Source organism: Hemiscyllium ocellatum, chromosome 36, assembly GCF_020745735.1.
Source record: "Hemiscyllium ocellatum isolate sHemOce1 chromosome 36, sHemOce1.pat.X.cur, whole genome shotgun sequence".
Taxonomy (NCBI): domain Eukaryota; kingdom Metazoa; phylum Chordata; class Chondrichthyes; order Orectolobiformes; family Hemiscylliidae; genus Hemiscyllium; species Hemiscyllium ocellatum.
Window position 1 is genome coordinate 43,219,554 of NC_083436.1, and position 26,585 is coordinate 43,246,138.

At 43.6% G+C, this 26,585-nt stretch overlaps 1 protein-coding gene across 1 annotated transcript in view; it reads left to right on the forward strand.

Moving 5' to 3' along the window:
• dapp1 (dual adaptor of phosphotyrosine and 3-phosphoinositides) overlaps positions 1-26,585 on the forward strand; it is a 69,969-nt gene that overhangs the window by 38,214 nt on the left and 5,170 nt on the right. The window contains exons 2-5 of the mRNA XM_060851383.1: positions 15,952-16,074; positions 21,262-21,395; positions 24,782-24,912; positions 24,999-25,046. Of these exons, the coding sequence (XP_060707366.1) occupies positions 15,952-16,074; positions 21,262-21,395; positions 24,782-24,912; positions 24,999-25,046 (436 nt within the window). The remainder of the gene's footprint in view (positions 1-15,951; positions 16,075-21,261; positions 21,396-24,781; positions 24,913-24,998; positions 25,047-26,585) is intronic.

A 26,585-nucleotide genomic window follows, 5' to 3' on the forward strand; every position in this document is an offset into this window, starting at 1 on the left:
CGGGAGAATCTGCCCATGCAAACTTGATTGTTTGTCTCTTGTTAAGAAAACTAATTAATAAATGCTTTTTGATGCTCATATCTATTTTTTTGAAACCCCCCTTCAGGGCTCATGCTAGATTATTCCAGCATCTACTGTTTTTTTTTGTCTCTAATCAAGATGACACATTTGACTGCTTCTTGCCATTCTTGTGATATTTTGCCTCCAATAGGATCATTGAATTTTTTTAAAGTTGTGCTAAATTGATTCAAAGATTGCAATTTCCCCTCCCACACTTGGTCAATGATGCCCTCCAGTGCATCTCCTCCACTTCCTGCACTTCCATCCTTGAACCCCACCCCTTCCAACAAAACAAGGACGGAACCTCCCTGGTCCTCACTTGCCACCCACCAACCTCCAGGTACATAGCATCAACCTCTGCCATTTCCGCCACACACAAACAGATCCATCCACCAGGGATATATTTCCCTTCCCACCCCTATCAGCATTTTGGAGAGACCATTCTCTCTACGATTGCCTTGTCAAGTCCATGATTTCTCCAGCTTCCTCATTCCTCCTCCCCCCAACTTATGCCAGGGCCAACCTTCCAACTCAGCACCACTCTCTTGACCTGTCCTACCTGTCCATCTTCCTTCTCTCCTACCTGCTCCACCCTCATCTCTGACCTATCACTTTCACCCCCACCTTCATCTCCCTATCGCACTTTCAGCTACCTCCCCCCCAAAACCCACCCCTCCCCAATTTATCTCTCAGCCCCCTTGGGCCACATGCCTCATTCCTGATGAAGGGCTTATGCCTGAAATGTTGATTCTCCTGCTCTTTGGATGCTGCCTGACCTGCTGTTCTTTTCCAGCATCACACTCTCGACTCTGATCTTCAGCATCTGCAGTCCTCACTCTCCTCCAAATTGTTTTTTGACTAATGTGAGAGTCGGAGTTAGATGGAAATGCGGATTTGAGGCCACATCAGATCAGTCATGATCTTATTGAATAGCAGAACAAATGTGCGGGACTGAGTGGCCTATATCTCCTAACTCCTATGTTTGTAAATGGGACAATATTACTACCTTGAAACCCAACATAGATGAAGGCAGAGGAGGTATCAAAGTTTGGAGTTATATTTAATGATCTGATGCTCAGTATGCAAGTCAGTTGGGGACACAATGGTCTAGTGTATTAATCCAGAGATAGGGGATAACGTTCTGGGTTTAAATCCCTGGCTGAAGGTGGAATTTGTATTCAATAAAAAATCTGGAATGAAGAACCTAAAGATGATCATGAATCCGTTGATCATTGTCAGAGAAAAAAACCCATCTGATTCCCGCATGTTTTGAGATGACAACAAGCAAAATTAATGTCATTTACCTTGCAAGGACTGTAACAGACACTACATTGGACAAACAGGCAGGAAACTAGCCACCAGGATACATGAACATCAACTAGCCACAAAAAGACATGACCCCCTCTCACTAGTATCTTTACATACAGATGAGGAAGGACACTATTTTGACTGGGACAACACATCCATCCTAGGACAAGCCAAACAGAGACATGCACGAAAATTCCTAGAAGCATGGCATTCCATCGGGAACTCTATCAACAAACACATTGACTTGGATCCCATTTACCACCCCCTGAGAAAAAGAACAGGAAATGACATGACCACAGGAAATGATGTCACCAACCCAAGGAAACCTAAACATGCAAATAAAAAGTGGGCCATACCACCAGTGCTTCACTAGAGGCTCACTGATGATGTTACCTAGTCTGGTGATGAAATGTCTGAAAACAAACCTTCAAGCTCAGTGAGTAAACTTACATCCAGATCCCTAATGTCCTTTGGGGAAGGAAATTGCTGTCATTACCTGGTCTGGCCTATGTGTGACTCCAGAATGTGATTGATTCTTAACTGCCCTCTGGGCAATTAGGGATGGACAATAACTGCTGGGCTAGCCAGTGATGCACGCGATCGCATAAATGAAGATTTTTAAAATTGTACCATTATTCACTGAATGTAATGGAATCTGCTTTTCAGCTTGTCCCCTTTGCACATTTTTGTGGAACTATTGAATTACTACAGAGGAGCATGCTTGCAGTAAAATGTCATGCTTCAAATGATCTGAGGTAGGGTGGGGTATGAGGTCTTTCTATAGTAGAGTGATGATATCAGAATGATGGGAAAGGTATACTGGCAAACTATCTCCACGACATGATGCACAATAACTGATTAAAATTTTGCTGAAGCATTTGTTATTCTTTTGGTGCAGTGGGGAGTGCTCAATTTTTTTTTATTTCAAAAATATACTTTATTCATAAAATATGCATAGAATAATTTGATACACTGTACATTAGGTAATGCCATTCATATTTCCACATTTACATACACAGCTCCGAATTATCATTATTACATACAGATCAGTGCATTTCTCACTCATATATTGAGCTGAGGTGTCAGCAGAGCCCAAATGACTGCATGGGCCCCCTGCTTTTCTTTAGACAGGCAGATGTTAAACGGTGGTCTTTCCCCACCGCGCCTTGGCGGCAGCTGCCCCAAGCTTCAGCGCGTCCCTCAACACGTAGTCCTGGACCTTGGAATGTGCCAGTCTGCAACACTCAGTCGGGGTCAACTCCTTCAGCTGGAAGATCAACAGGTTTCGGACCGCCCAGAGAGCGTCCTTCACCGAGTTGATGATCCTCCAGGCGCAGTTGATGTTCGTCTCGGTGTGCGTCCCGGGGAACAGGCCGTAGAGCACGGAGTCCCGCGTCACGGCGCTGCTCGGGACGAACCTCGACAAATACCACTGCATTCCTCTCCAGACTTCCTCTGCATAGGCACATTCCAGAAGGAGGTGTGTGACAGTCTCATCCCCCCCGCAGCCGCTTCGAGGGCAGTGCTCAATGAGAATCAGTCAGTTGTAGATTCAAGCTCTGGTTTGGAGACCTGAGCGCACAATCTAAGCTGAGGGAGTGCCACATTGTCAGAGGTGCTACTTTTCAGTGAGATTTTTAACTGATGCCTCATCTAGTCTTGGATGGATCTGGAAGATCTCATGGTGCTATGATTGAATGGGAGGGCAGGGTGGGTGAAAATGAGTTCTTTGTGGTGACCGAATGGATATTTATCCTCCAGCCAATATCAGTAAGAGCAAGTAATCTGGTCATTACTGCATTGCTGCTTGTGGAAGCTTGCTCTGCACATTTACCTGTGTTTTCTACATTTCAAATGTGATTTACATTTCAAAAGCACTTCATGAGCTGTGAAGCGCTTTAGATAATTCTGAGGGCATATAGCTGATTTGTGCCTTAATTTTTATCCATTGTTTTTTGTTTTCCTTGACTTAAATCTTTGACACCTATATTCCAAAAGTGTGTAAACTGAGGGAAAGTCTGTCTGTTGCTAAGCGGAACTTAGCTGTCTTCTTTCTTGAGTTTGGAGATGCTGGTGTTGGACTGGGGCGTGCAAAGTTAAAAATCGCACAACCACCTGATGAAGGAGCGTCGCTCCGAAAGCTAGTATGCTTCCAATTAAACCTGTTGGACTATAACCTGGTGTGGTGTGATTTTTAACTTCTTTCTTGGGCACAGTGTCGGGGAGTCAGAGTGAAATAGCTTGGAGCCTTTCCATCCAGGGTCAGTCGTGTCTTAATGCAACTTGTTCCAGGTCCATGGCACACATTTCCTGTCTCGCATTGAGGAGATATCGAGTTGTCTGCACTGCAAAAGAGCAAGTTCAGATTGGGGCATAGTTACTGCTGTCAGGAAATATGAGGGCAGGTCATGAGGCAAGTGCTTTCAGACTTGAAATGCTTTGAAAAGATTAAATGAGTGGCAGGAAGGAAATCGTTTTGTTGCAATTGACTGAGCTAGTTTGAGTGAAAAAATAACTATTAAGTTCTTCTTCTAACACTGGTATAAAGTTTATAATGCAAATTAAAATATCAATTTAATCTGGTCCTATTCTTATTATCCACTTCTTTTGGAACTACCTTCCAAGTAATTCTTGTGCTTTTTAAGGGTTGGAGTGTCAAGCCTTTGAGGTATATGTTACCAGTTCGGGTGTGGAGAGTGCTCTTCCAGTCAGGGTTGGTTCAGCTCCATGTTGCGTCAACGTTACTTCTCTTCTCGCAGAGACCAACTGCAGCTTTACTTTTTCCTGCAGCTGTGTGGCATGCTCTTAGCCTTACCAACCGTGGAAGGATGCCTTCCTGGAGGTTTCACCAACTGGTCTCTCGCCTCATTGACCTTCCTGAGAATTCAGTGTCCGGCAGAATTTAATTCTTGGTGTCTCCAGAGCAGTTGTGGAGAGAGTTGGCAATTCTAAAGACTCTATGATGTTTGCCAAACTCTGGGCAATTAGAGAATTGCCCAACATTAATGGACCCTAATGGTCAGTGAGAGAGGGGTAGAGCAGTAGAGAGAGAAGGAATTATCATCAGATTTACCAAAGAAGGATTTAAATCTGGGTCTTGGAGGGAAAAACCATGGAATTGTGGAATGTGGAAGCATGAACCTTCAAGCCTGTGGCAGTATTTATTTTTGTCTGAGTCGCCTGGTCCAGCTCCTCTCTCGTGATTTCCCATATCTTTTAACAATTCTTCTTTCCAAGGATAGATCTAATTTCTTCTTGTTTCAAGTTATAATCACTGATTGCTCTTGTACTTGACTGAGAGTGACATAGAACATAGAACGCAGAACATTGCAGTACATTACAGACCCTTTGGCCCTCGATGTTGCGCCCAACTGTGGAACCAATCTGAAGCTCATCTAACCTACACTATTCCATTCTCGTCCATCTGCCTACCCAATGACCATTTAAATATCCTTAAAGTTGGCGAGTCCACTACTGTTGCAGGCAGGGTATTCCATGCCCCTACTATTCTGAGTAAAGAAACGATCTCTGATATCTGTCCTATATCTATCAAGCCTCAATTTAGAGCTATGTGTTAGCCATTGCCATCCGAGGGAAAAGGCTCTCCCTGTCCACCCTACCTAACCCTTGGTTATCTTGTATGTCTCAATGAAGTCACCTCTCAACCTTCCTCTCTCTTATGAAAACAGCCTCAAGTCCCTCAGACTTCCCTCATAAGACCTTCCCTCCATATCAGGCAACATCCTAGTAAATCACCTTTGAACCCTTTCCAAAGTTTCCACACCCTTCCAGTAATGCGGTGACCAGAACTGTACACAATATTCTGGGTGCTGCCACATCAGAGTTTTGTACAGCTGCAACATGACCTCATGATTCCGAAACTCAATCTCTCTACTAATAAAAGCTAACACACTGTATGTTTTCTTAACAACCCTATTGTAGTCCTGGAAGAGTACTGCAGGTCAGAAGCAGAAAAATCAATGTTTCAGGTATTAGCACTTTTCAGAATCCTGATGAAGGGCTTATGCCCAAAATGTCAATTCTCCTGCTCCTCAGATGCTGCCTGACCTGCTGTGCTTTTCCAGTACCACACTCTCGAATCTGATCTCCACCATCTGCAGTCCTAACTTTCTCCTATCAACCTGGGAGGCAAATTCCAGGGATCTATGTTTATTGACACCAAGATCTCTCTGCTCATCTACACTACCAAGAATCTTAGCATTAGCCCAGGACTCTGCATTCCTGTTACTCCTTCCAAAATGAATTACCTCACACTTTTCCGCATTAAACTCCATTTGCCACCTCTCAGCCCAGCTCTGCAGCTTATCTATGTCTCTTTGTAACCTACAATATCCTTTGTCACTATCCACAACTCCACCAACCTTAGTGTCATCCACAAATTTACTAACCCATCCTTCTATGCCCTCATCCAGGTCATTTATAAAAATTACAAACAACAGTGGATCCAAACCAGATCCTTGTGGTACACCACTGGTAACTGAACTCCTGGATGAACATTTCCCATCAACCACCACCCTCAATCTTCTTTCAGCTAGCCAATTCCTGATCCAAACTGCTAAATCACCCTCAATCCCATGCCTCCGTATTTTATGCGTTAGCCTACCATGGGGAACCTGAAGAAAGGCTCATGCCTGAAACGTCGATTCTCCTGCTCCTTGGATGCTGCCTGACCTGCTGCGCTTTTCTAGCAACACATCTTCAGCTCTGATCTCCAGCATCTGCAGTCCTCACTTTCTCCTAGAACCTTATCAAACACCTTACTGAAATCCATATACATCACATCAACCTCTTTACCCTCATCCACCTGTTTGATTACCTTCTCAAAGAACTCAATAAGGTTTGTGAGGCACAACCTACCCTTCACAAAACCATGTTGACTATCCCTAATCAACTTATTCCTTTCTAGATGATTATAAATCCTATTTCTTATAACCTTTTCCAACACTTTACCCACAATCAGAGTAAGGCTCACTGGGTTGTCTCTATTCTCCTTCTTGAACAAAGGAACAACATTTGCTATCCTCCAGTCTTCTGGCACTATTCCTGTAGACAATGACATAAAGATCAAAGCTAAAGACTCTACAATCTCCTCCCTGGTTTCTCAGAGAATCCTAGGATAAATCCCATCTGGCCCAGGCGACGTATCTATTTTCACACTTTCCAGAATTGCTAATACCTCCTCCTTGTGAATGTCAATCCCATATAGTCTAGTAACCTGTTTTTCAGTATTCTCCTCAACAACATTGTCTTTTTCTAGTGTGAATGCTGACAAAAAATATTCATTTAGCACTTCCCTATCTCCTCTGACTCCATGCATAACTTCCCACTACTATCCTTGATTGGCTGTAATCCTTACTCTAGTCATTTTGTTATTCCTGACATACCTACAGAAAGCCTTGGGATATTCCTTGATCCTATACACCAATGAATTCTCATGTCCTCCCCTGGCTCTTCTTAGCTCTTCCCTGGCTAACGTGGAACTCTCAATCGCCCTAACTGAGCCTTCACATCCCATCCTAACATCAGCCTTCTTCTTCCCCTTGACAGGAGATTCAACTTCTTTAGAACCATGGCTTCCGCACTCGACAACTTCTTCCTTGTCTGACAGGTACATACTTCTCAAGGACCCACAGTAGCTGTTCCTTGAACAAACCCCACATTTCAATTGTGCCCATCCCCTGCAGTTTCCTTCCCCTCCTATATATCTTAAATCTTGCCTAACTGCATTGCAATTGCCTTTCCCCCAGCTATAACTCTTGCTGTATATCTATCCTTTTCAATCACTCAAGTAAACATAACCAAATTGTGGTCACTATCACCTACCTCCAAATCTAAGACCTGGCCGGGTTCATTACCCAGTACCAAATCGAAAGAAATTCTCTGCCCCAGAGGGATGTGGAAGCTCAGTCATTGAGGACAATCAAAACAGGGATCAGTAGCAACCCACCCAGACCCAAAACTCTACACAGACAGTTGCCTGGGGTGGGAAATGAACCCGGGTCTCTGGCGTTGTGAGGCAGCAGTGCTAACCACTGTGCTACCCATAAACCTGTTCACCTCTTAGTATAACATGCTGAGCAAGAAGGTCCAGAGGTAAGTGCTTGACCCACCGAACAGTTAAGGCCCTGAACCGTACAATTAGTGGTCACTTTAGGGCCTCAAGGTGCTACTTTCCTGATTACCTGCTTGGCCGGCAGGTGAGAAAGATGATTAGTTTCTTCACGTAGAAATCAAGGTGACCTGCCTCCTGGGTTCGCGTAGAGGGGTCTCCAATTGCCCCAATCTGGGCACAGTTGCCATGGATGACAGGCAAGGGCAGGGTGGTCTCTGAAAGCCAATCCCTTGTACTTGCCTTTCAGACCCACTGCTACCCCGTATGACCCTGACACACCCACCCATGTGATCGTTAGCTAATAGGGAGAAGAGGAACTAAAGGACAAAACCTGATCACCTCACAGTGGGATCCACTCCACAGCAAACCTCGATCCAGTGGACGCTTGCGCCCCCAAGGGTGCCTACAGTAAAACAAACTCACCAAAGTGCTGCCTGTTGGCTCCTGATCACTATTGAACAGGTTGGCCCCAGCAATTAGACAAGAACTGGGAAAATCCCTGGCCCCCGCTTCCAATTTAGGGAGTGGCTCTTGGTCTGAGACAAGTCTTTGAATCCCACCAAAATCTGAAAATAAAAAGCTACACTGGTAATGATCATTGTGCAGCTGCTGGATTGTCATTGAAAGGTCATCTGGGACATTAATCTTGCTTTAGTGAAGGAATTTTGCCATACTTACTCGGTCTGATCTCCATGTGACTCCAGACCCCCAACAATGTGCTTCAACTTGAAATGTCCCATGAAATGGCTGAGCAAAGCTGCTGCATTTTTATTTTTTTATGGCATTTGGGCATCACTGGCCCAGCATTTATTGCCCGTCCCTAGTTCCCCCTTGAGAAGGTGGGAGTGAGCTACCTTCTTGACCCACTGCTGTCCATGTGCTGTAGTAGACCCACAATGCCCTTAGAGTGGGAATTCCAGGATTCTGACTCAGTGACATTGAAGGAACGACGATATATTTCCAAGTAAGGATGGTGAGGGGCTTGGAGCGGAATTTGCAAGGGGTGGTGTTCCCATATATCTGCTGCCTTTATCTTTCAAGATGTACCTGGTTGTGGGTTTGGAAGATGCTGTCTGAGGATCTTTGGTGCATTTCTGCAGTGCATCTTATAGATAGTACACAGTGCTGCTACAGAGCGTTGATTGAGGGAGTGGATGCTTGTGGATATGGTACTAATCAAGGAGTCACAGGAAAGCAAGCCCCTTATCCCTCACTGCATTTGATTATGAGCAATAAATCCTGACCCACATCCCATGAGTGAACAAATATAAAAATCCTTGCCCTATGAGTTCATTATGAGTTATGAAACTACTGACAAGTGGAAACAACCTGATCATCATTTACTAGATCACAATTCTTCATAATTGTGAGTTCTACCAGGTCACTTCTTAACCACTGGGTCTAATGGAGTGTTGGGGTCTCGGTGGGGGGGAGGCTGTAGCTTTTTACAGTTTGCTCCAAAAGTGGCAGACCTCATTCCTCTAGCCAGCATTCCCAGCTCCCCATCCCTCCCTCCCCCACCCCCACCCCCACACCCACACCCACACCCACACACTACTCTCTGCTTTGAATCATTTAAATACTACGTGATGAGACAATCAGCTTCCTCTTTCTGTTACCATATTGTACAAGTCAACGAGCTTGGGGCCAGTTCTGCCTATTTCATATCTTATCTGCTTGAGGTTTTGCCTGAATAGACACGGTTAGACGTTAGTGCGACCAAATCCAGCTGTTGGAGTCTTCTGATCTGAGGTTGGTAACAGACGTTTGTGATAATTAGCGAGCACCCACCCCCTGCTTCCCCCAACACTACACACCACCACCCCCCCCCCCCCCCCCCCCCCCCCCCCCAATCGCCTGCTCCGCTTGCTATAAATAATCATGGTCGAGAGTAACCTGGGGAAATGTTTATTGCAAATTTATTTCCAGTTTGATTATTTAATTGCACTACAGTAGTTTAGAAAAGAATGTACAGAAACCTTCCCAAGGTTGGTGACGGACGATAAACTCTCTTTTTTCCAATGATGCCCATATCTTGTGAATTAATGAAAAGGAACCAGTTCTGGTTGATCGGTTTGCCATTGTTCGGTGACTTTCTTGATCCTATTCCAAGATTCTAAACTCAGTGAAAGTTCACTGCAGTTTCCACTGATCAGTTACACAGTCTCACAAAACATCTGTGGCAGTAAAAATGGGCTGCTCTACTCCTGGGTTTTAAAATTGATCTAATTGATTTTGCCTTGAATCGATCAGTTTAGCTAGCAATCGGAGATTCCTCTTCTTGTTTTACACGTGCTTTTACTTTAAACTTGTGGATTTTTTGGGTTGTTGATGACGTTTTGACATTTTTTTTGCTGGCGTTTCCCTCTGGGTGCTGGATCAGACCAGGCCCCTTTCCTGTATTCATTTAGTTTTCGTTTGTCGTTCGTGGTTGTGAGATGTGGAAATTAGTGTAGAGACAGTTTTAAAATTGAATTCGAAGGGAGTTCAGTAGTAAGTCCTGAATTTAAAACAAAGGGTGGTTTTATGCTGAATTATTTATTAGTTTGCACAACTGAATTGTAAATGTACTTGTCATGACATTTTCTGCTGAATATGCTCCTCAGGTGAAAACTTGAGGTTGATTCTTGTTGAGCTGGTTAAAGACAATTAAGGGGAAGAGAGTTTTGTGCCAAATTATCCATCCTTTAAAAATCCTCAAATGGTGAATCTCTGTAGTATGTCTGAGTTCTGCGTTGGAGTGGTGGAAGAATTAGCTGAGCTGACAAACCAGAGGGAACTGCACCCAGTACAGAAGTAATCTTCTTTAGCTGCATTCAGAGACTGAGAGTGTGGAAAACATAAATATGGAATAAAAATGTAAATATCTAATCACAGGTCTGTAAGCGAGGAATCTCTGGCTCAGCTATTAGCAGAAGTAATGCTATTGATTTCACTTTATACTTATTTTGTGATGTTAACAGTGTCCAGTAACTTCATTGGTGTCCATCCAACAAACATTTGATTATCCCATTGGTCTAAACAGTGCTGTAACTAATTTGTAACAAGATCACAGGAGTTTGAAGTTTTTACTGGAAGTGCACACACAGCATCTGAAACGTTTAGTGTGATTTTTCCTGACTGATATATATTACAAAAGATTCCTATGAATCAGAGATAATGCAAACTGACAGAAAAGTAATACTTCTGCAATTTGTGAGATGGCAGTTTGTGAATTTCTGTAGCTGGCTTCAGCATAATGATTTAACTGATGAGGTGAATTTAAAAAAAAGCTTAGGAAGTAGCTTTCAGAAGAAAGGAGGATGAAGACTAATGAAACACAACTGCACCAGGATAAGAATTGGAACAAAAGAGTGGGAACAGGGGGAAGCATTTTAAAATTCTGTGAGACCAGATCAGTCTTAGATCCAGCTGAGGTGTGTGAATTATCTGATGAGCATGTGGGCTTTTGCACTAAATACTTGTTAGTGGATTCCCAAGAATCATCTCTGTCTGATTCAGGAACCGAGTGATTTTTAACTAACAAACTTTAAGACTTGCTAGCTAACAACAGGATTGTACAATTGTTCAACAGCATTACCGTAGATAACAAGCAGCTACTATACAGTAGGGGTCAGGTAGATGAATTGGCTGGACGGCTGGTTTGTGCTGCAGAGTGATATTGATTGCATCGTTGCAATCCCCACGATGGCTGAGGTTACCATGAAGTTCTCTCCTCCTCAACCTCTCCCTTGCCTGAGGGCTAAGCCCCCACCAGTCATCTCTCTAATCCTAGAACAGCGCTATAGCCCTCTGGGGCAATGGTAACTTTACTGACTTACTTTGCCTTGTGTTTTGGAAATATAGAATATTTAAACCAGGAAAGGGTGGTGAATCACTGAAGGACAGGCAGCATAGAGTCATAGAGACGTACAGTACAGAAATAGACCCTTCAAGTCTGACTCATCCATGCTGACCAGATATCCTAAATTAACCTAGTCCCATTTGCCAGCAACTGTGGAGAGAGCAAGAAAAACAGATTTTTTAAAAGTCTGTCACCTTTGATTAGAATGGGAAAATATGACAGATGTAACAGACGTTGTACAAGGACAGTAGCTCATGGGAGGTGGTGACTGGGCAGGTTTGTGGATGGATGGAAAGCAGCAGATGTAAGATGAATAACAGAATCATGACAGGTTGCTCCTGGCCACGGTGAAATGGAGGCAGTAGTTATGATCTGAAATTGTTGAACTTGGTATTGAATTTGGAAGGCTGTAAAGTGCCCAGCTGCCTTTCCTTGTGAATCTACATGTAGTTTAATCAGTTAGTGTATTTATAGTTAAACTATGAAGTGATTAATTTAACAAGTTTCCTCTGTAAAATCCAAGGTGATGAAATTTGCAACCTTAAAATGAAAGGGCTCTGACTGTATTTCCCAGAGAGCTCCAACATTTGCAAGGACCATTTCCCATCATTTTGCTAGACCTTGAGCTGAGATGTCCTCATGAAGTCATCTCTCAAGGCAACACCATGTCATGCCACCCTGCCCCACAAAGTTTGTTTATTCTAATATATGTGTAGGCTGTGTGAGCCTTCATAGTTTTGATTACTTCTCATCAATAAGTTGTATTTAAATAGGGCCAGAAATGTCATAAAATGTGCATTGCTGAGAAAAGGCATATTTTGTCAAAGACTTTTATCTTGTACTCATCAAGACAATTCACAAGAATGCCATTACAATGGTACTGATGTGTACAAAACCAAAAACACCCGTGACAAAATGTGATTTTTTTTTTCAGCAATACTCAAATGCCATACTACCAAAAGAGCAATTGAAAAATGAAATGCCCTAAATTGTAAAGTTAGATACAAATCACATAAGGTGATAGGAGGAATGATGATTGAGGGCTTGGTGAACAAAGTAGAATTTGAGGAGCATCTTCAAAGAGGAGAGATGGGTAAAGAAGCAGAGAGGAATAGGGAGAGCATTCCGGAGTTTAGGGCTGAATTGGGGATGTACAGGAGGCTATCATTGGAGAAGATCAGAGAGCTGAGAAAATGGTGAGGCTGGAGGGAATTAGAGATAGGGCACTAGAGATATTTGAAAACAAGGGTAAGAATTTTAAAATTGTTGCTGTTTAACCTTGAGCTGAAAAATCGCAGTAGGTCAGGTAGCATCAAAGGAGCAGGAGAATTGACGTTTTCGGGCATAAGCCCTTCACCCGAAACGTCGATTCTCCTGCTTCTTGGATGCTGCCTGACCTGCTGCGCTTTTCCAGCAACACATTTTTCAGCTCTGATCTCCAGCATCTGCAGTCCTCACTTTCTCCTCGCTGTTTAACCTTGACCCAGTGTAGGTCACTGTATGAAGGACACTGGTTGAACAGGATTTTATGCGAGATGGGGCATGGGGAGTAGTGTTTTGGACAACCCTGAGTTTACGAGGGACAGAAAGTGGGAGACCAGCAGGGACAGGTTGGGATATTCACGTGTAAAGGTATCACAGGTATGGATGAGAGTTTCAGCAATGTATGAATTGAGACACAGATAAAGTTGGTCAATATAATGGAGGGTGAAAATGTTTATCTGAGCATTGACATAGATATATGGTCTGGACCTCATCCTGGGGTTACATATGACAAAAAACAGTGAATATACTGGTTTAATGTCAGACTGTGTCCAGGTGGAGAATGGAATCAGTACCTACTGAATGGAGTTTGAGTGCAGGGTTGGAACAAGAAGCTGGAGCTGTCTCGTTATTTAGTTGGAGAAATGCAGTACAGTCTGTCAGATTCACAATCTAAGAATTTATCCACAATGGAGGAGTTAAGGGAGATGCTAAGAGGCAACTGATTCTCAACACTCTCAGTTACTGAGGAGCCTTCTGACACTATCACTGATCTCGATCTAAACTTTCTGTTGATCTGAACTGTTTGACATCATCCTGAAACTTCAGTAATCTTTGTCTTTCCGTTTCCGAAATGTCTTTTTGCTCAAACTAGAATCAACTTCCCCTTTCTCCGCATTAACTCTCTGACAGAAACAAAGCAAGTGGGGACATCTGACCATTGAAACCACTTAGAAATATTCTATCAGGGCCTTTGTTAGTTGTGTGTTTAATTCCTTTCAGTAACAGCTACTGTCATGTGCTTAATAATCTGTGACTGTCTATCACACAGGGAGCCCCATTAAACTGAGGAGCAATTTCACAATTTGAGCACAGAGGAAGATGGTGTGGGAACAGGAAGGGTGAGAAGATTCATGATCAGAGGATTAGATAGGGTAGACAGTGAAAGTCTTTTTCCTAGGACGATGATGTCAGCTTGTACGGGGGGGCATAACTACAAATTGAGGGGTGATAGATTTAACACAGATGTCAGAGGCAGGTTCTTTACACAGAGAGTGGTAAGGGCGTGGAATGCCCTACCTGCTAATGTAGTCAACTCAGCCACTTTAGGGAGATTTAAACAATCCTTGGATAAGCACATGGATGATGATGGGACAGTGTAAGGGGACGAGCTGAGAATAGTTCACAGGTCGGCGCAACATCGAGGGCCGAAGGGCCTGTTCTGCGCTGTAGTGTTCTTTGTTCAATGTTTTTTGTTCTAAGACTCCTTTAGAGACTATGGTGCTGTAAGGAACAAAATGAAAGTTTGATCCATGTGTATCGACTGAATTATTGGAATGTTGTGGCTGTTCGGAATCCAGCAACATCAAGTGCCCTTCACCCATCACCCCCGAGTGCTCTCTGAACTGTGTTAGCTTCTGCAGTGCCTCATGTTTAACATTCTTGCTTGCAAACCCCTTCTCCCTCCAGTCCCACAGCTCTCCAAGATCTATGTGTCCCTGAACTCCGCTGCTCCACCTTTGGTCCTATCCGAATCCAGTGACTCCAATTTCGAAACCTCTCCACTACCCGCCCCCACCCACTTTAGAATCTTGTCTTAAATGGACCAAGTGAATATCGCCCATGCATCATGCCACCAGTCTTTGTTCATGTGTTGCTCCAGTAAAGTGCCATGAGCTGTTTTACTAACTAACACAAGTTGGTGAGAAGTGGAATTGTGGAAATAATCCATCAGAGCTGAAAGTAAAGCAGCCAGCATTTCCAGATAATAGTACAAGAACTTTGTTTTTGTTTTGATTAAAAAGGAAAAATAACAAAAAAAGTACAAGTGCAACTGACCAATTAGACTGAAAACCTCTCAATACATAATCAATAGATGATATAATGAGTGATTCATAAGTATTTCTCCTCATTCTCCCCTCCAACCCAGCCTTCCAAATGTATTTCGGTTTGACTCTGTGTATCCACCACCATCTTCATGCTTTGCTATTGTTAAAGGTGCTGTACAAATTTTATTTTCCTTTACTGCAGTAAGTTGGGCTGATTATTGGTTAAATGGATGGGAATAAATGAGATGACTTTAGACTGCTGTATTAGCCAACTCTCAGGTTATACTCAGTTCAGAACTGGCCAGATGGTGAATGATGAAATAGCCAAATAGATCCTCAAACCAGGACTCAGCAACCACAGGATTTTTGGTGATTACTGGCAAAGCTTTGAGGGTGAGGTAGGCAGCATTGAAAGGGTAAGTTTCTTTAAAACCACAAAGTAAACCCTAACCACAAGGTAATAAACACAATCTATTGACAAATGCATTGAATTTTAAGAATATATTAATTGTCAGCAATGTGGAAAGGAAAGTTATCCCAATAATGGCCTCTAATGGAATTTGGAAAAGCAATAGCTATGATGTTTGGATGTTTTTTTTACCCCTTCCCACACTGACCTCCACCCTCCCTGACATTACTCTTTGACGTGATCTAATTCTTTGTCTGATGATCTTTCCATAAAGCAAGTTTTGGGACATTTTCCTATATTAAGAGTGTGATAAAGTTAAGGCAAATTTTTAAGCAGTAAATAAAATTGGTTGTGGAAACATTTTCAGTTGATCAGCAATGTGTAAGGGGGACGAAAAATATGTTTCTTCTTTTCGTTCCCTGGGATATAGGCTTTGCTATTAAGAAACATTGTCACTGCTCCATCACTGCCACTGAGTGACAATCCTGCATTACCCTCATCTACACTGTGGGTCCTTACATCATAAAGACTTGGAATGTAGCCATTCAAGAAAACATCTTGCGACCACCTTCCCAACGAAGGATGGGTAATATATATACTGGGACTTGCCAGGACATCTCACATTCCTAATAAAAACAACCTTCCTAAAATTCTGGAGCTGTAAACTGAACTGCCAACTTTGTCTGTGACCATCATGTAGTTGGTCGAAGCTTTGCACAGCAAAATATGAGTGATGTCCCTATTACTCTTCTGTTAGTGAGTTCACTCAGTCCAGGGTTTTGGAGAGGTTCACTTTGTTTATTGATGATTGTGAGGGAAATGTGCACTTGATGTTCCCAACTTGTTTGATCTGTAATGAGGATGTTCTGTCACTCTCTTTGACCAGTTGGTACCACTACGATCTCTCTCGACACGCTGCTGAGGCCATTCTCCTTTCCAATGGGAAGGACGGGAGTTACCTTCTGAGAAAGAGTCATGATGGGCAGGCGTTCTATGCATTGTCAGTGAGGTAAGTGTATCTGCTGTGGGTGTGCAGTTAGAGTCCTAGAGATGTACAGCACAGAAACAGACCCTTTGGTCCAACTCATCCATGCTGACCAGATATCCTAACCTAATCTAGTCCCATTTGCCAGCACTTGGCCCCTATCCCTCTAAACTCTTCTTATTCATATACGCATCCACTTGCCTTTTTAAATGCTGTAATTGTACCAGCCTCCACCACTTCCTCTGGCAGCTCATTCCATACATGCACCATCCACTGTGTGAAAAAGTTGCCCCTTCAGTTGGTTTTATATCTTTCCGCTATTACCGTAATGCTATGCCCTCTAGTTCTGGACTCCCCGACCCCAGGGAAATGACCTTGTCCATTTATCCCATCCAGGCCTCTCATGATTTTATAAACCTCTTTCAGGTCACCCCTCAGCCTCCGATGCTCCAGGGAAAACAGCCCCAACTTGTTCAGCCTTTTGCTATAGCTCAAATCCTCCAATCCTGGCAACATCCTTGGAAATCCTTCGTGAACCCTTTCAGGTTTCACGACATCCTTCCAATAGGAAGGAGACCAGAATTGCATGCAATATTCCAAAAGTGGCCTAAGCAATGTCCTGTACAGCTGCAACATGACCTCCCAACTCCTGTACTCAGTACTCTGACCAATAAAGGAAAACATACCAAACACCTTCTTCATTACCCTGCAACTCCACTCTCAAGGAGCTATGAACCTGCACTCCAAGGTCTCTTTGTTCAGCAACACTCCCAGGACCTGACCATTAAGTGTATAAGTCCTGCTCTGCTCTGCTTTTCCAAATTACAGTTGTTGGGTTGTAGAGAAGGACCTTACACTGAGGGTGGGCTTTCAACACCCCAGCCTAAATGTCACAGGGAAACTCTGCCTCCATTTAGTCAACTTGTCCATTTTTTTGGGCCACAGCCATAACGGAGGCGGGTCTTCTGTCTGGCTCATGGAGCTGCCAACCAATTGGAGGCTGATAACCCCTCACCAACATGGTGGGCCGAAGGGCCTGTTTCTATACTGTGTGACAGTGCCAGCGGGAGTGGTGGTCAACGCCGATACGGCAAGTAGAACAGGTGGAGGGTTTCAGCAATGGAGCTGAACACTCTGCTCACTCTGATACCTATCAAGGGCCAAACTAAGAGGCCCCAGTGAATTATAGGGGGAGGTTGTGTGGCGGGGGGCAGTGGAGATAGGACGTAGTGTGGATCTTGAGAGGCAAAAATGTCAGAAATCAAAGAAAACAGTAAACCTTGGAAATGTCTGTACCCTTCATTTTTAAGGATAGAATAAAGTAGGATTCTGGAGCTAGTGGAAGCCATTTGTCTACCCAACTCGTCTTTGCTACTCTATATGATCACAGCTGACTCTGTATCTCATTGCCATATTCCTGCTTTCTCCTCATACTCCTTGATGCGATTAAAAATGTTTCCCTTTGTTTATTAAATGCGTTCAGTGTCTTGGCCTTCACAGTCTTTTGTGGCCGAGAAGCCCACCAGTTCACTACCCTTGAGTGAAGAAATGTTTCCTCCTCTCAGTACGAAATGGTCTACCCTGCATCCCAAAACCGTGTCCCTTGGTTTGAGTCTCCCTACCCAGGGAAAACGACTTCCCTGTATCTGCTATGTCCAGGACAAGAATATAAGACATATGACAGACAAATCAGACCAGTATATGCCATCCGTTAGTGTGGGAGAAAGATCTGCCACCCTGCTCACCCACAGCATGGCATCATAAAAAACACAGAAGGCGAAAGTGGGTACTGCAGATGCTGGAGATCAGAGTCTAGATTAGAGTGGTGCTGGATGAAGGGCTCCTGCCCAAAACGTCAATTTCCCTGCTCCTTGGGTGCTACCTGACCTGCTGTGATTTTCCAGCACCACTCTAATCTTGCAAAACACAGAAATCATCCCTGCCAACAAATACAGAAAGTACCCGGAGTGCTTCAGTCTTGACCATACGGGCTGATATAAAAACCAGACCCTTCCTGGACCAGAGAGTACACTCCCTAAAATAGCTTTTCACAGTGAGCTCCCAGCCCAGAATAGCACTGCAGTTCCAACATCCTAAGGGCAGGCTCATTTCCCATTGGAACCAATACCACACACACAGACGGGCAGCCTGAGAGACCCCGGAAGCCTTTGCTTTTAGGTGGAACACAATGGACACACCTGGATGCCAGGAGAAGGGACATTTACACATTTTCGTGTGGCTGGGAAATCCAGTGAAGAAGCCTTCAGAAGACCTTCTCACAAACTCTCGGAGATGGCTGGAATCTCCCGTGTCAATTATAAATGAATTGCTACTGCCAGACTGTTGATTAATTTCCATTCTGTTTATTCGTTTTAATCTCTTTACAATTTTCACCGTTATACTGTAACGGATTTACAATTATCATCTTTGTGTTGTACCCCTAAAAAATACGCTAACACTTTTGGTTTTGGGAAGAGCATTTGGCCATCTGTGCAGAAAATCAGTTCTGTGTCAGTCTGGTTAATTTCTCTTCCGTGATATCGCTTTGTGTAATAAACCGCTCATCAATTTCACTACGATCCTCATTTGTGGTCTCTGATCCATTGGGCTCAATTCTCCGACAGCAGGGAAATCGACATTTCGGGCAAAAGCCCTTCATCAGGATTCTTATTGAAAGGTTTTTGCCTGAAACGTCGATTTCCTGCTCCTCGGATGCTGCCTGATCTCCTGTGCTTTTCCAGCACCACTCTAATCTAGACTCTAATCTCCAGCATCTGCAGTCCTCACTTTCGCCTCAATTCTCCGACAGTTAGTTTTAATGGGGCTTTTTCCTTCCTCTGGGATGGGAGAAGAGGCTGCTAACCAACATAGGGAGGCTAAGGAGAAAGGATGTGTTCATTATAAGTGATTCTAAATGTGGCAAAAATGAGCCATGACGGATTTGAAAAGTTATCTCAGTTTTCTCTTTTTACAAATGCTGCCAGAATTGCTGATTTCCTCCAGTAATTTATGTTGTAGTTCTAAATATAGGATTGTTTTAAATGTCTTAATGGTCAGTACTTAGAGGCCACAGATCGAGATAACAAACATAAAATTCCAGGACAGAATTGGGAGTAATTTGTACGTAATAAATTATTATAAGCTGCAAGATAGTACCTAAAAGAGCGGGGTAGGAGCAGGTTCATGAGTAACTTTCAAAAGGGAAATAGATAAGCACTCCAAAGGAGATAAAAAAGTGCAGGGTTATGTAGAAAGAGAAGAGGTGGTGGGACTAATTGAAAAGCACATTTAAAGAGTCAGCATAGGGGCAGTGGGCAGAATGGCCTGTTTTTGTGGTGACTGAATCTCCGCTTTTAAATTGGGATGCAACAGGGAAGGGATTTCTTAAATTGCTCTTTTAATAGCCATTGCGTTGTTTAGGAATGGATTATATTTGGAGTATTGGATGAACTTGGACACCAGCACCACTGAATTTGGTAACAGTGTCATCAAATTGGAGTGAGAGGGTTAGACATAAAATGCACACCAAATTCCAAAGTGTTCTTTTTCAGCTGAGTACGAAAAATCTTATTTAAGAAAGGTGGGTAAATGGAGTTGAGGTCAGCTCAGTTACAATCTCATTGAATGATAGCACAGGCTTGAAGGATTGAATGGCCTTCCTGAGTCTGTGATGCATGGAGGCAAGAAAGCTCACCCTAGACACACAATTTCACTTCAAATTCAGACTGGTCATAAATCCATCAGACAAACCTGCAAGAAAGATCTCCTGTTAATGAGGACTAAGGCCAGAGGAGTGATTGCTACAACATGGTGGATTAGTGGTTAGCATAGAGACATAGAGATGTACAGCACGGAAACAGACCCTTCGATCCAATCCGTCCATGCCGACCAGATATCCTAAATTAATCTAGTCCCTTTGCCAGTACTTGGCCCATTTCCCTCTAAACCCTTCCTGTTCATACACTCATCCAGATGCCTTTTCGGGCGGCACGGTGGCACAGTGGTTAGCACTGCTGCCTCACAGCGCCTTTAGACCCGGGTTCATTTCCCGACTCAGGCGACTGACTGTGTGGAGTTTGCACGTTCTCCCCGTGTCTGCGTGGGTTTCCACCGGGTGCTCCGGTTTCCTCCCACAATCCAAAGATGTGCGGGTCAGGTGAATTGGCCAAGCTAAATTGCCCGTAGTGTTAGGTAAGGGGTAAATGTAGGGGTATGGGTGGGTTGCGCTTCGGCGGGTCGGTGTGGACTTGTTGGGCCGAAGGGCCTGTTTCCACACTGTAAGTCTAATCTAAAAAAAATGTTCCAACTGTACCAGCCTCCACCACTTCCTCTGGCAGCTCATTCCATACACGCACCACCATCTGTGAGAAAAAGGTGCCCCTTAGGTTCCTTTTATATTTTTCCCCTCTCACCCTAAACCTATGTCCTCTAGTTCTGGACTCCCCCACTCCAGGGAAAAGGCCCTGTCTATTTACCCTATCCATGCCCTTCATGATTTTATAAACCTCTATAAGGTCATCCCTCAGCCTCCGACACTCCAGGGAAAACAGCCTCAGCCTGTTCAGCCTTTCCCTGTAGCTCAAATCCTCCAACCCTGGCAACATCCTTGTAAATCTTTTCTGAACCCTTTCAAGTTTCACAACATCTTTCCGATAGGAAGGAGACCAGAATGGCATGCAATATTCTAACAGTGGCCTAACCAATGTCCTGTACAACCACAACATGACCTCCCAACTCCTGTACTCAATACTCTGACCAATAAAGGAAAGTGTACCAAATGCCTTCTTCACTATCCTATCTAGCACTGCTGTCTCAGAGCGCTTAGGGTCTTGTGTTCAATTCCAGCCTTGGGCGACTGTCTATGTGGAGTTTGCACATTCTCCCTGTGTCTGTGTGGGTTTTCTCCGGATGCTCCAGTTTCCTCCCATAATCCAAGATGTGCAGGTTAAGGTGGATTGCCCATAGTCTCCAGGGATGTGCTGGCTAGGTGGGTTAGCCATGGGAAATGCAGGGTTACAGGGATAGCAGAGGGTAGCGGGATGCTCTTTGGAGGGTCAGTGTGGATTTGATGGGCTGAATGGCCTGCTCCCACCTTCTAGGGATTCTATGATTGTTTCATAGAGAAGTTGAAAAGCTGGTAACCATGTAATAAAGTAATCACAATGTAATAATCATTAAAGATAATTAACAGTGAAAATCTTCCCATTACAGAGGCAAAGACTCAGTCAAGCACTTTCAGATTGAACGGACCGAAAGTTCAATTAAATTCGGGTTTAATGAGTTTCGTTCATTGTCGGATTTCGTGAACCATTTTGCTAATCAGCCACTGATCGGAAGCGAGACAGGTAATCAGACTGAAATTTAATCCAATACACTGATGTAACAGGGCACAGTGGCAATGTCCCTACCTCTGAACCGAGAGGCCCGGATACAAGTTCCCACCCGTTTCAGAGGTGTGTGATAACATCTCTGAACAGGTTAATTAGAAAAATAGGTTAAATCCAAAGGGAGAAATGCGGAGTGTCTGCATTGAATTGCTATAGTCCATGTACTCCAGGGAGGGAGTTCCAGGAGATTGACATCAGTGCCACTAAAGGAACAGCGATTATATTCCCAAATCTGGATGAAGTGTGGCTTGGAGGGGAACAAGGAACATCACACTGCTGTAATAACGTTCTTGTGGCACAGTGGTAGTGTCCCTAGCCCAGACCAAGAGACCCAGGTTTAAGTCCCCACTGCTCTAGAGGTTTGTAATAACATCTCTGAACAGATTCATGAGAAAAATAGGTTAAAAAATCAAAAACAAATTTTTATATTACACTGTTGTAATAAGGGCTTTTGTAGCATAGTGGCAGTGTCCATACCTCTGAATCAGGAGGCACGGATTCTGCTCCAGATGTAATAAATTACAATATCCCTGAGCAGGTAGATTAGAAAATGTCTAGTTTTGTACTTTTAGAGCTCCTTTGTTACGATGCTAATGTCTTTACCTCAGAGCCAGTAGGTAAAGGTTTTCCTGCTCCTCGGATGCTGCCTGACCTGCTGTGTTTTTCCAACACCACACTCTCAACTCTGATCTCCAGCATCTGTAGTCCTCACTGTCTCCGCTGGTTCATTCCCCACCTGCCTCAGAGGAATTTCATAAGATCCCTGAACCGTTTGGCTCCAAACTATCTACAGGAGATCATCATTCCTGATGAAGGGCTTTTGACCAAATTGTCGATTTTCCTGCTCCTTGGATGCTGCCTGACGTGCTGTGGTTTTCCAGCAGCACTCTAATCTAGACTCTGATCTCCAGCATCTGCAGTCCTCACTTTTGCCTACAAACTATCTACTGTACACTAATAATTCAGGTGCCTTGTGCCACAGTGGTAGTGTCCCTACCGCTGAACCAGGAAGCCTGGGTTTAGGTCTAACTTACCTCAGCCATGTGGCATAACTTGTTGGTTCAAAAATCTCTACGCTGCTGTAATGTGACTTAACTTTTATTCATTGCTGTTATGTATGTTGTAGTTTCACAGTTTTTGTCAATGTTTCAGTTATGTTTTGTGGGCCTTCATTTAATTCAGGGGGAAGAGATTTATTTTTTCATGCCAGTGACATTATAACATTGCCCCCCCTACCCCCGCCACACCAAGCTTTTCGCTCTGCAATCTCCTCCAGATCTCCAGGGTGGTTAGGGATAGATAATAAATGCTGGCCCAGCCCCACATCCCATGAATGAATTTTAATAAAACTCTACAGCCTCAAAGTCCCCACATGAGCTGTGAACATTAAACTCCCAGTGTGTGTGTGTGTGTGTGTGTGAGTTCCAAAAAAGAAATGACCGGTGACTCCCAAGGTCCCAGCACTCCTTCCATTCCAGCCTTTCGAATAGCTGTTACCTAATGGTGGAGCAATTAAAATCAAATCTAAAGAAAGAGTCAGTTTACAGGAACACTTATCCCCTGCACAGAGCTCATCAAATTCAAGTGAAGCATTTGCAACTTCACTCCCCTCTGTAGTAAACTGAAGAATGAAAAGTAATTCAATAAAGGCTTTCAACTCATCAATGCTATTTCTAATTTGCATTTTATGCTATCAATTGTATCCCATTCAGTTAAACCTGAGACATTTTATAGCATTACCACAGCAATGGTTCAATGCAAATTCAGTGACTGCTTTTAAACCCATTATATTTTAATATAGTTCACAGCATCATTTTAACAATAGCTGAAAATCTTACTCAAACTTAACCCAATAAGTGTTCCTGTTGTAATTTTCTGTTGATTGAGAGATTCCTGATGATTTGCGTAGATTCCTGAAAGTGGAGTTGCAGGTAGATAGGATAGTGAAGAAGGCATTTGGTATGTTTGCCTTTATTGGTCAATGTATTGAGTACAGGAGTTGGGAGGTCATGTTGCAACTGTACAGGACATTTGTTGGGCTGCTTTTGGAATATTGTGTGCAATTCTGGTCTCCCTGCTATAGGAAGGATGTTGTGAAACTTGAAAGGGTTCAGAAAAGATTTACAAGGATGTTTACCAGAGTTGGAAGGTTTGAACTACAGGGAGAGGTTGAACAAGCTGGGCAGTTTTCCCTGGAGCTTCAGAGGCTGAGGGGTGACCTTGTAGAGGTTTATAAAATCAAGAGGTGCATGGATAGGGTGAATAGACAAAGTCTTTTTCCTGTGGTGGGGGAGTCCAGAACTAGAGGGCATAGGTTTAAGATGAGAGGAGAAAGATTTAAAAAGGACCTAAGGGGTCAGCAGAGGGTGGTGTGTGTGTGGAATGAGCTGCCAGAGGAAGTGGTGGAGGCTGGTACAATTATAATATTTAAAAGGCATCTGGTTGTGTATATGAATAGAAAGGATATGGGCCAAGTGCTGGCAAATGGGACTAGATTAATTTAGTATATCTGGTAGGCATGGACGGGTTGGAGTGAAGGGTCTATTTCCATGCCCTATAATTCTATTAATTAAGTAAATTCTCCCAAGTTAATTAGGCAAAGTCTTCAGAGTCTGTGTTGCCTGTGACTCAGAAGGGAGCACTCATGTTTATTCAAGTTTCTGGGTTCAAATCCCACACACACAAACCTAAGCACAAAAGCAATTCAAGGCTTACACTGCAGTGCAGTACTGAGGATGTGCTGCACTGTCTTCATCATCTGGATGGAAAAGTGAAGTCTCCAAGGTGACATACTTGCCCATAGGGCTGCTCTCTCTTATAAAAGAAAGGATCACAAAAGGACCCTGGCAAAAGGAGAGGGTGACATGGAGAGTCCTTTGCAGTAACCTCAACTGATGTAGGAATTGAACACACACTGTTGGTGTCCCTTTCCTTCACAAACCAGCCATCCAGCCAACTGAGCTAACCTACCTCAATGATCGTAAACTCAGGTCACAGCTAACTGCATTGGGTACATGTTGAAGACCCTGTGGAACAATCTCAGTTTATCCGCCATTGAACATCACTAAGACAGATTGTGTGGTCATTGTTGCTGAATGTGGGATCTTGCTTTGTGCAAAATTGGCCACTGCATTTCCTGCAGTAAAACTATCATTACACATCAAAAATACTTAGCTGGCTGTAAAGTGCTTTGAAATCTAAGCTAATCCGTGAATAAAGTTGTGTAAATACAAGGCTTTCTTTCTTTAGAAAGAGTCAGCTTATAGAGAGGTACCGAGAAGCATTTGCAGTTTGAATGTAGCTTTCACTTACTGTTGAACTTTCTTTTTCCATGTTCAACAAAGGGACCCTTCTTATACTTAAGAAACCATATCCTCGAAAGGTAGAAGAGCCTTCCATATACGAGTCTGTGCGGGTCCACACAGCCATGCAGACCGGCCGGACAGAAAGTGATCTCGTTTCAGAGGCACCTTCAGTAAGTTGCTATTTCAGCCTCTCTCCAGTATTTGGCTTAGAAACACTAACTGGACTCCCCAATAAACAATTCTCTTTGTCTTTCAGCTGGGCACCAAGGAAGGGTACCTTATAAAGCAAGGAGGCAGAGTAAAGGTAACATTCTGCATTCTGCACATTCTAAAAGTACAGTCCAGGATGATGTAACTTTATGCGTACCTGCACATTCTCAAGACAATTGTAGGCTTTGGAGAGGGGGGCTGGGGGCATGTACCAAGAAAATACAGGGAATGAGGCTGGGGATGTGGAGATATTAGATGCTCAGGAGTTTGACTCTGCCCTATGGTGTGATTATAGGGGCAGTGCCATCTTTGTGCCAGGCAGCAGCTGTTCCATTCAGCTGCATCACATTGGTATGCGTGAGTCATTGCTGTGTCATTTAGCAGTGGCATTGACAATGAACACAGACCTTTTGATCAAAGACAGCATTCTGACAGAGTTTACTCATTCCACTGGAGTTAATTGTTCCCACATTCTTAAAAGGTTAAGTAATTGAACTTTGAGAGTGCCAGCAAGACTGTGGTAGAACGAGTCAATGGTAGTATTCCATACTTGGGAAGGGTGATGATCAAGGGGAGGCGGACAATTATCTATACTGAGAAGACAGAGATAACCACAAGGGCCCCAAATTTGTACAATGACTGCTCAGGAATTGGAAACATTTCCTGACAGAATTAGTTCACATTTTTGTGATGGGATGCAGATGGGATTTTGTAGCTCTTGAACTAAGTGGGTTGGCTTTGCAACTTCAGAGTTAACCATGTTGCTTGGGGTCTGGAGTCACATGTAGGCCAGACCAGGTAAGCAATACTGATTTCCTGCCCTAAAGGGCATTAAATGAACCAGATGGATTTTTACAACAATTGATGATAGTTTCATGATCACTATTACTGAGTCTAGTTTTCAATACCAGATGGGATAAATTGAATGTAAGTTCCACCAGCTGCCATTCTGGGATTTGAACTCTTATTCCCCCATGCCTGGATTTTTGGATTGTCCTCAGTGATCAATGTAGCCTCAATAGGTGATTTCAATAGGGAACTAGTTAACTATCTCAAGGAAAAAGGAATGTGGACGACAATCCCTTTTTTTTTACTTTTCCTACACAGACCACCAAGGTCCATGCATGGTAGTGACTTCTGAGAGTGATTCCAATACCGAGTGTGGTGGCAGCATGCCAGTTGGTGTGTGCAGAGCCTTACAGCAATCACACAGCTTAGAGGGAACATTGAGTACAGGGACTGCAGGATCAAGTGGAGGATTGGGATGAAACTGGATCAGTCTTTGAATGAGTTAGCAGAGAGTTGACGGGCTGAATGGCCATAGGTGGGGCTGCACCATTCTACAATCCCATTGGTCAGAGCTTCGGCTGGAGACCTTATGTTAGAAATAATGTGGGAAGGCTGAAGAAAGCAGGACAGGTGAATGAGGCAGGTTGATTGTGCCAAATATTGCAAACCAGAAGCCTGGTTTAATAATGCAAAAATAATTACGTTTTTTCAAGTCAGCTTCTGGGTGTGATGCTCTTCGGAGAGTTGGTTACTGGGCCAAACGACCTGTTTCAGCAGTGGAGGGATTCTCTGGATTCCTCTGTCACAACCATAGAGCCAGCAGCGTGTTCTAAAGGACTGTGTG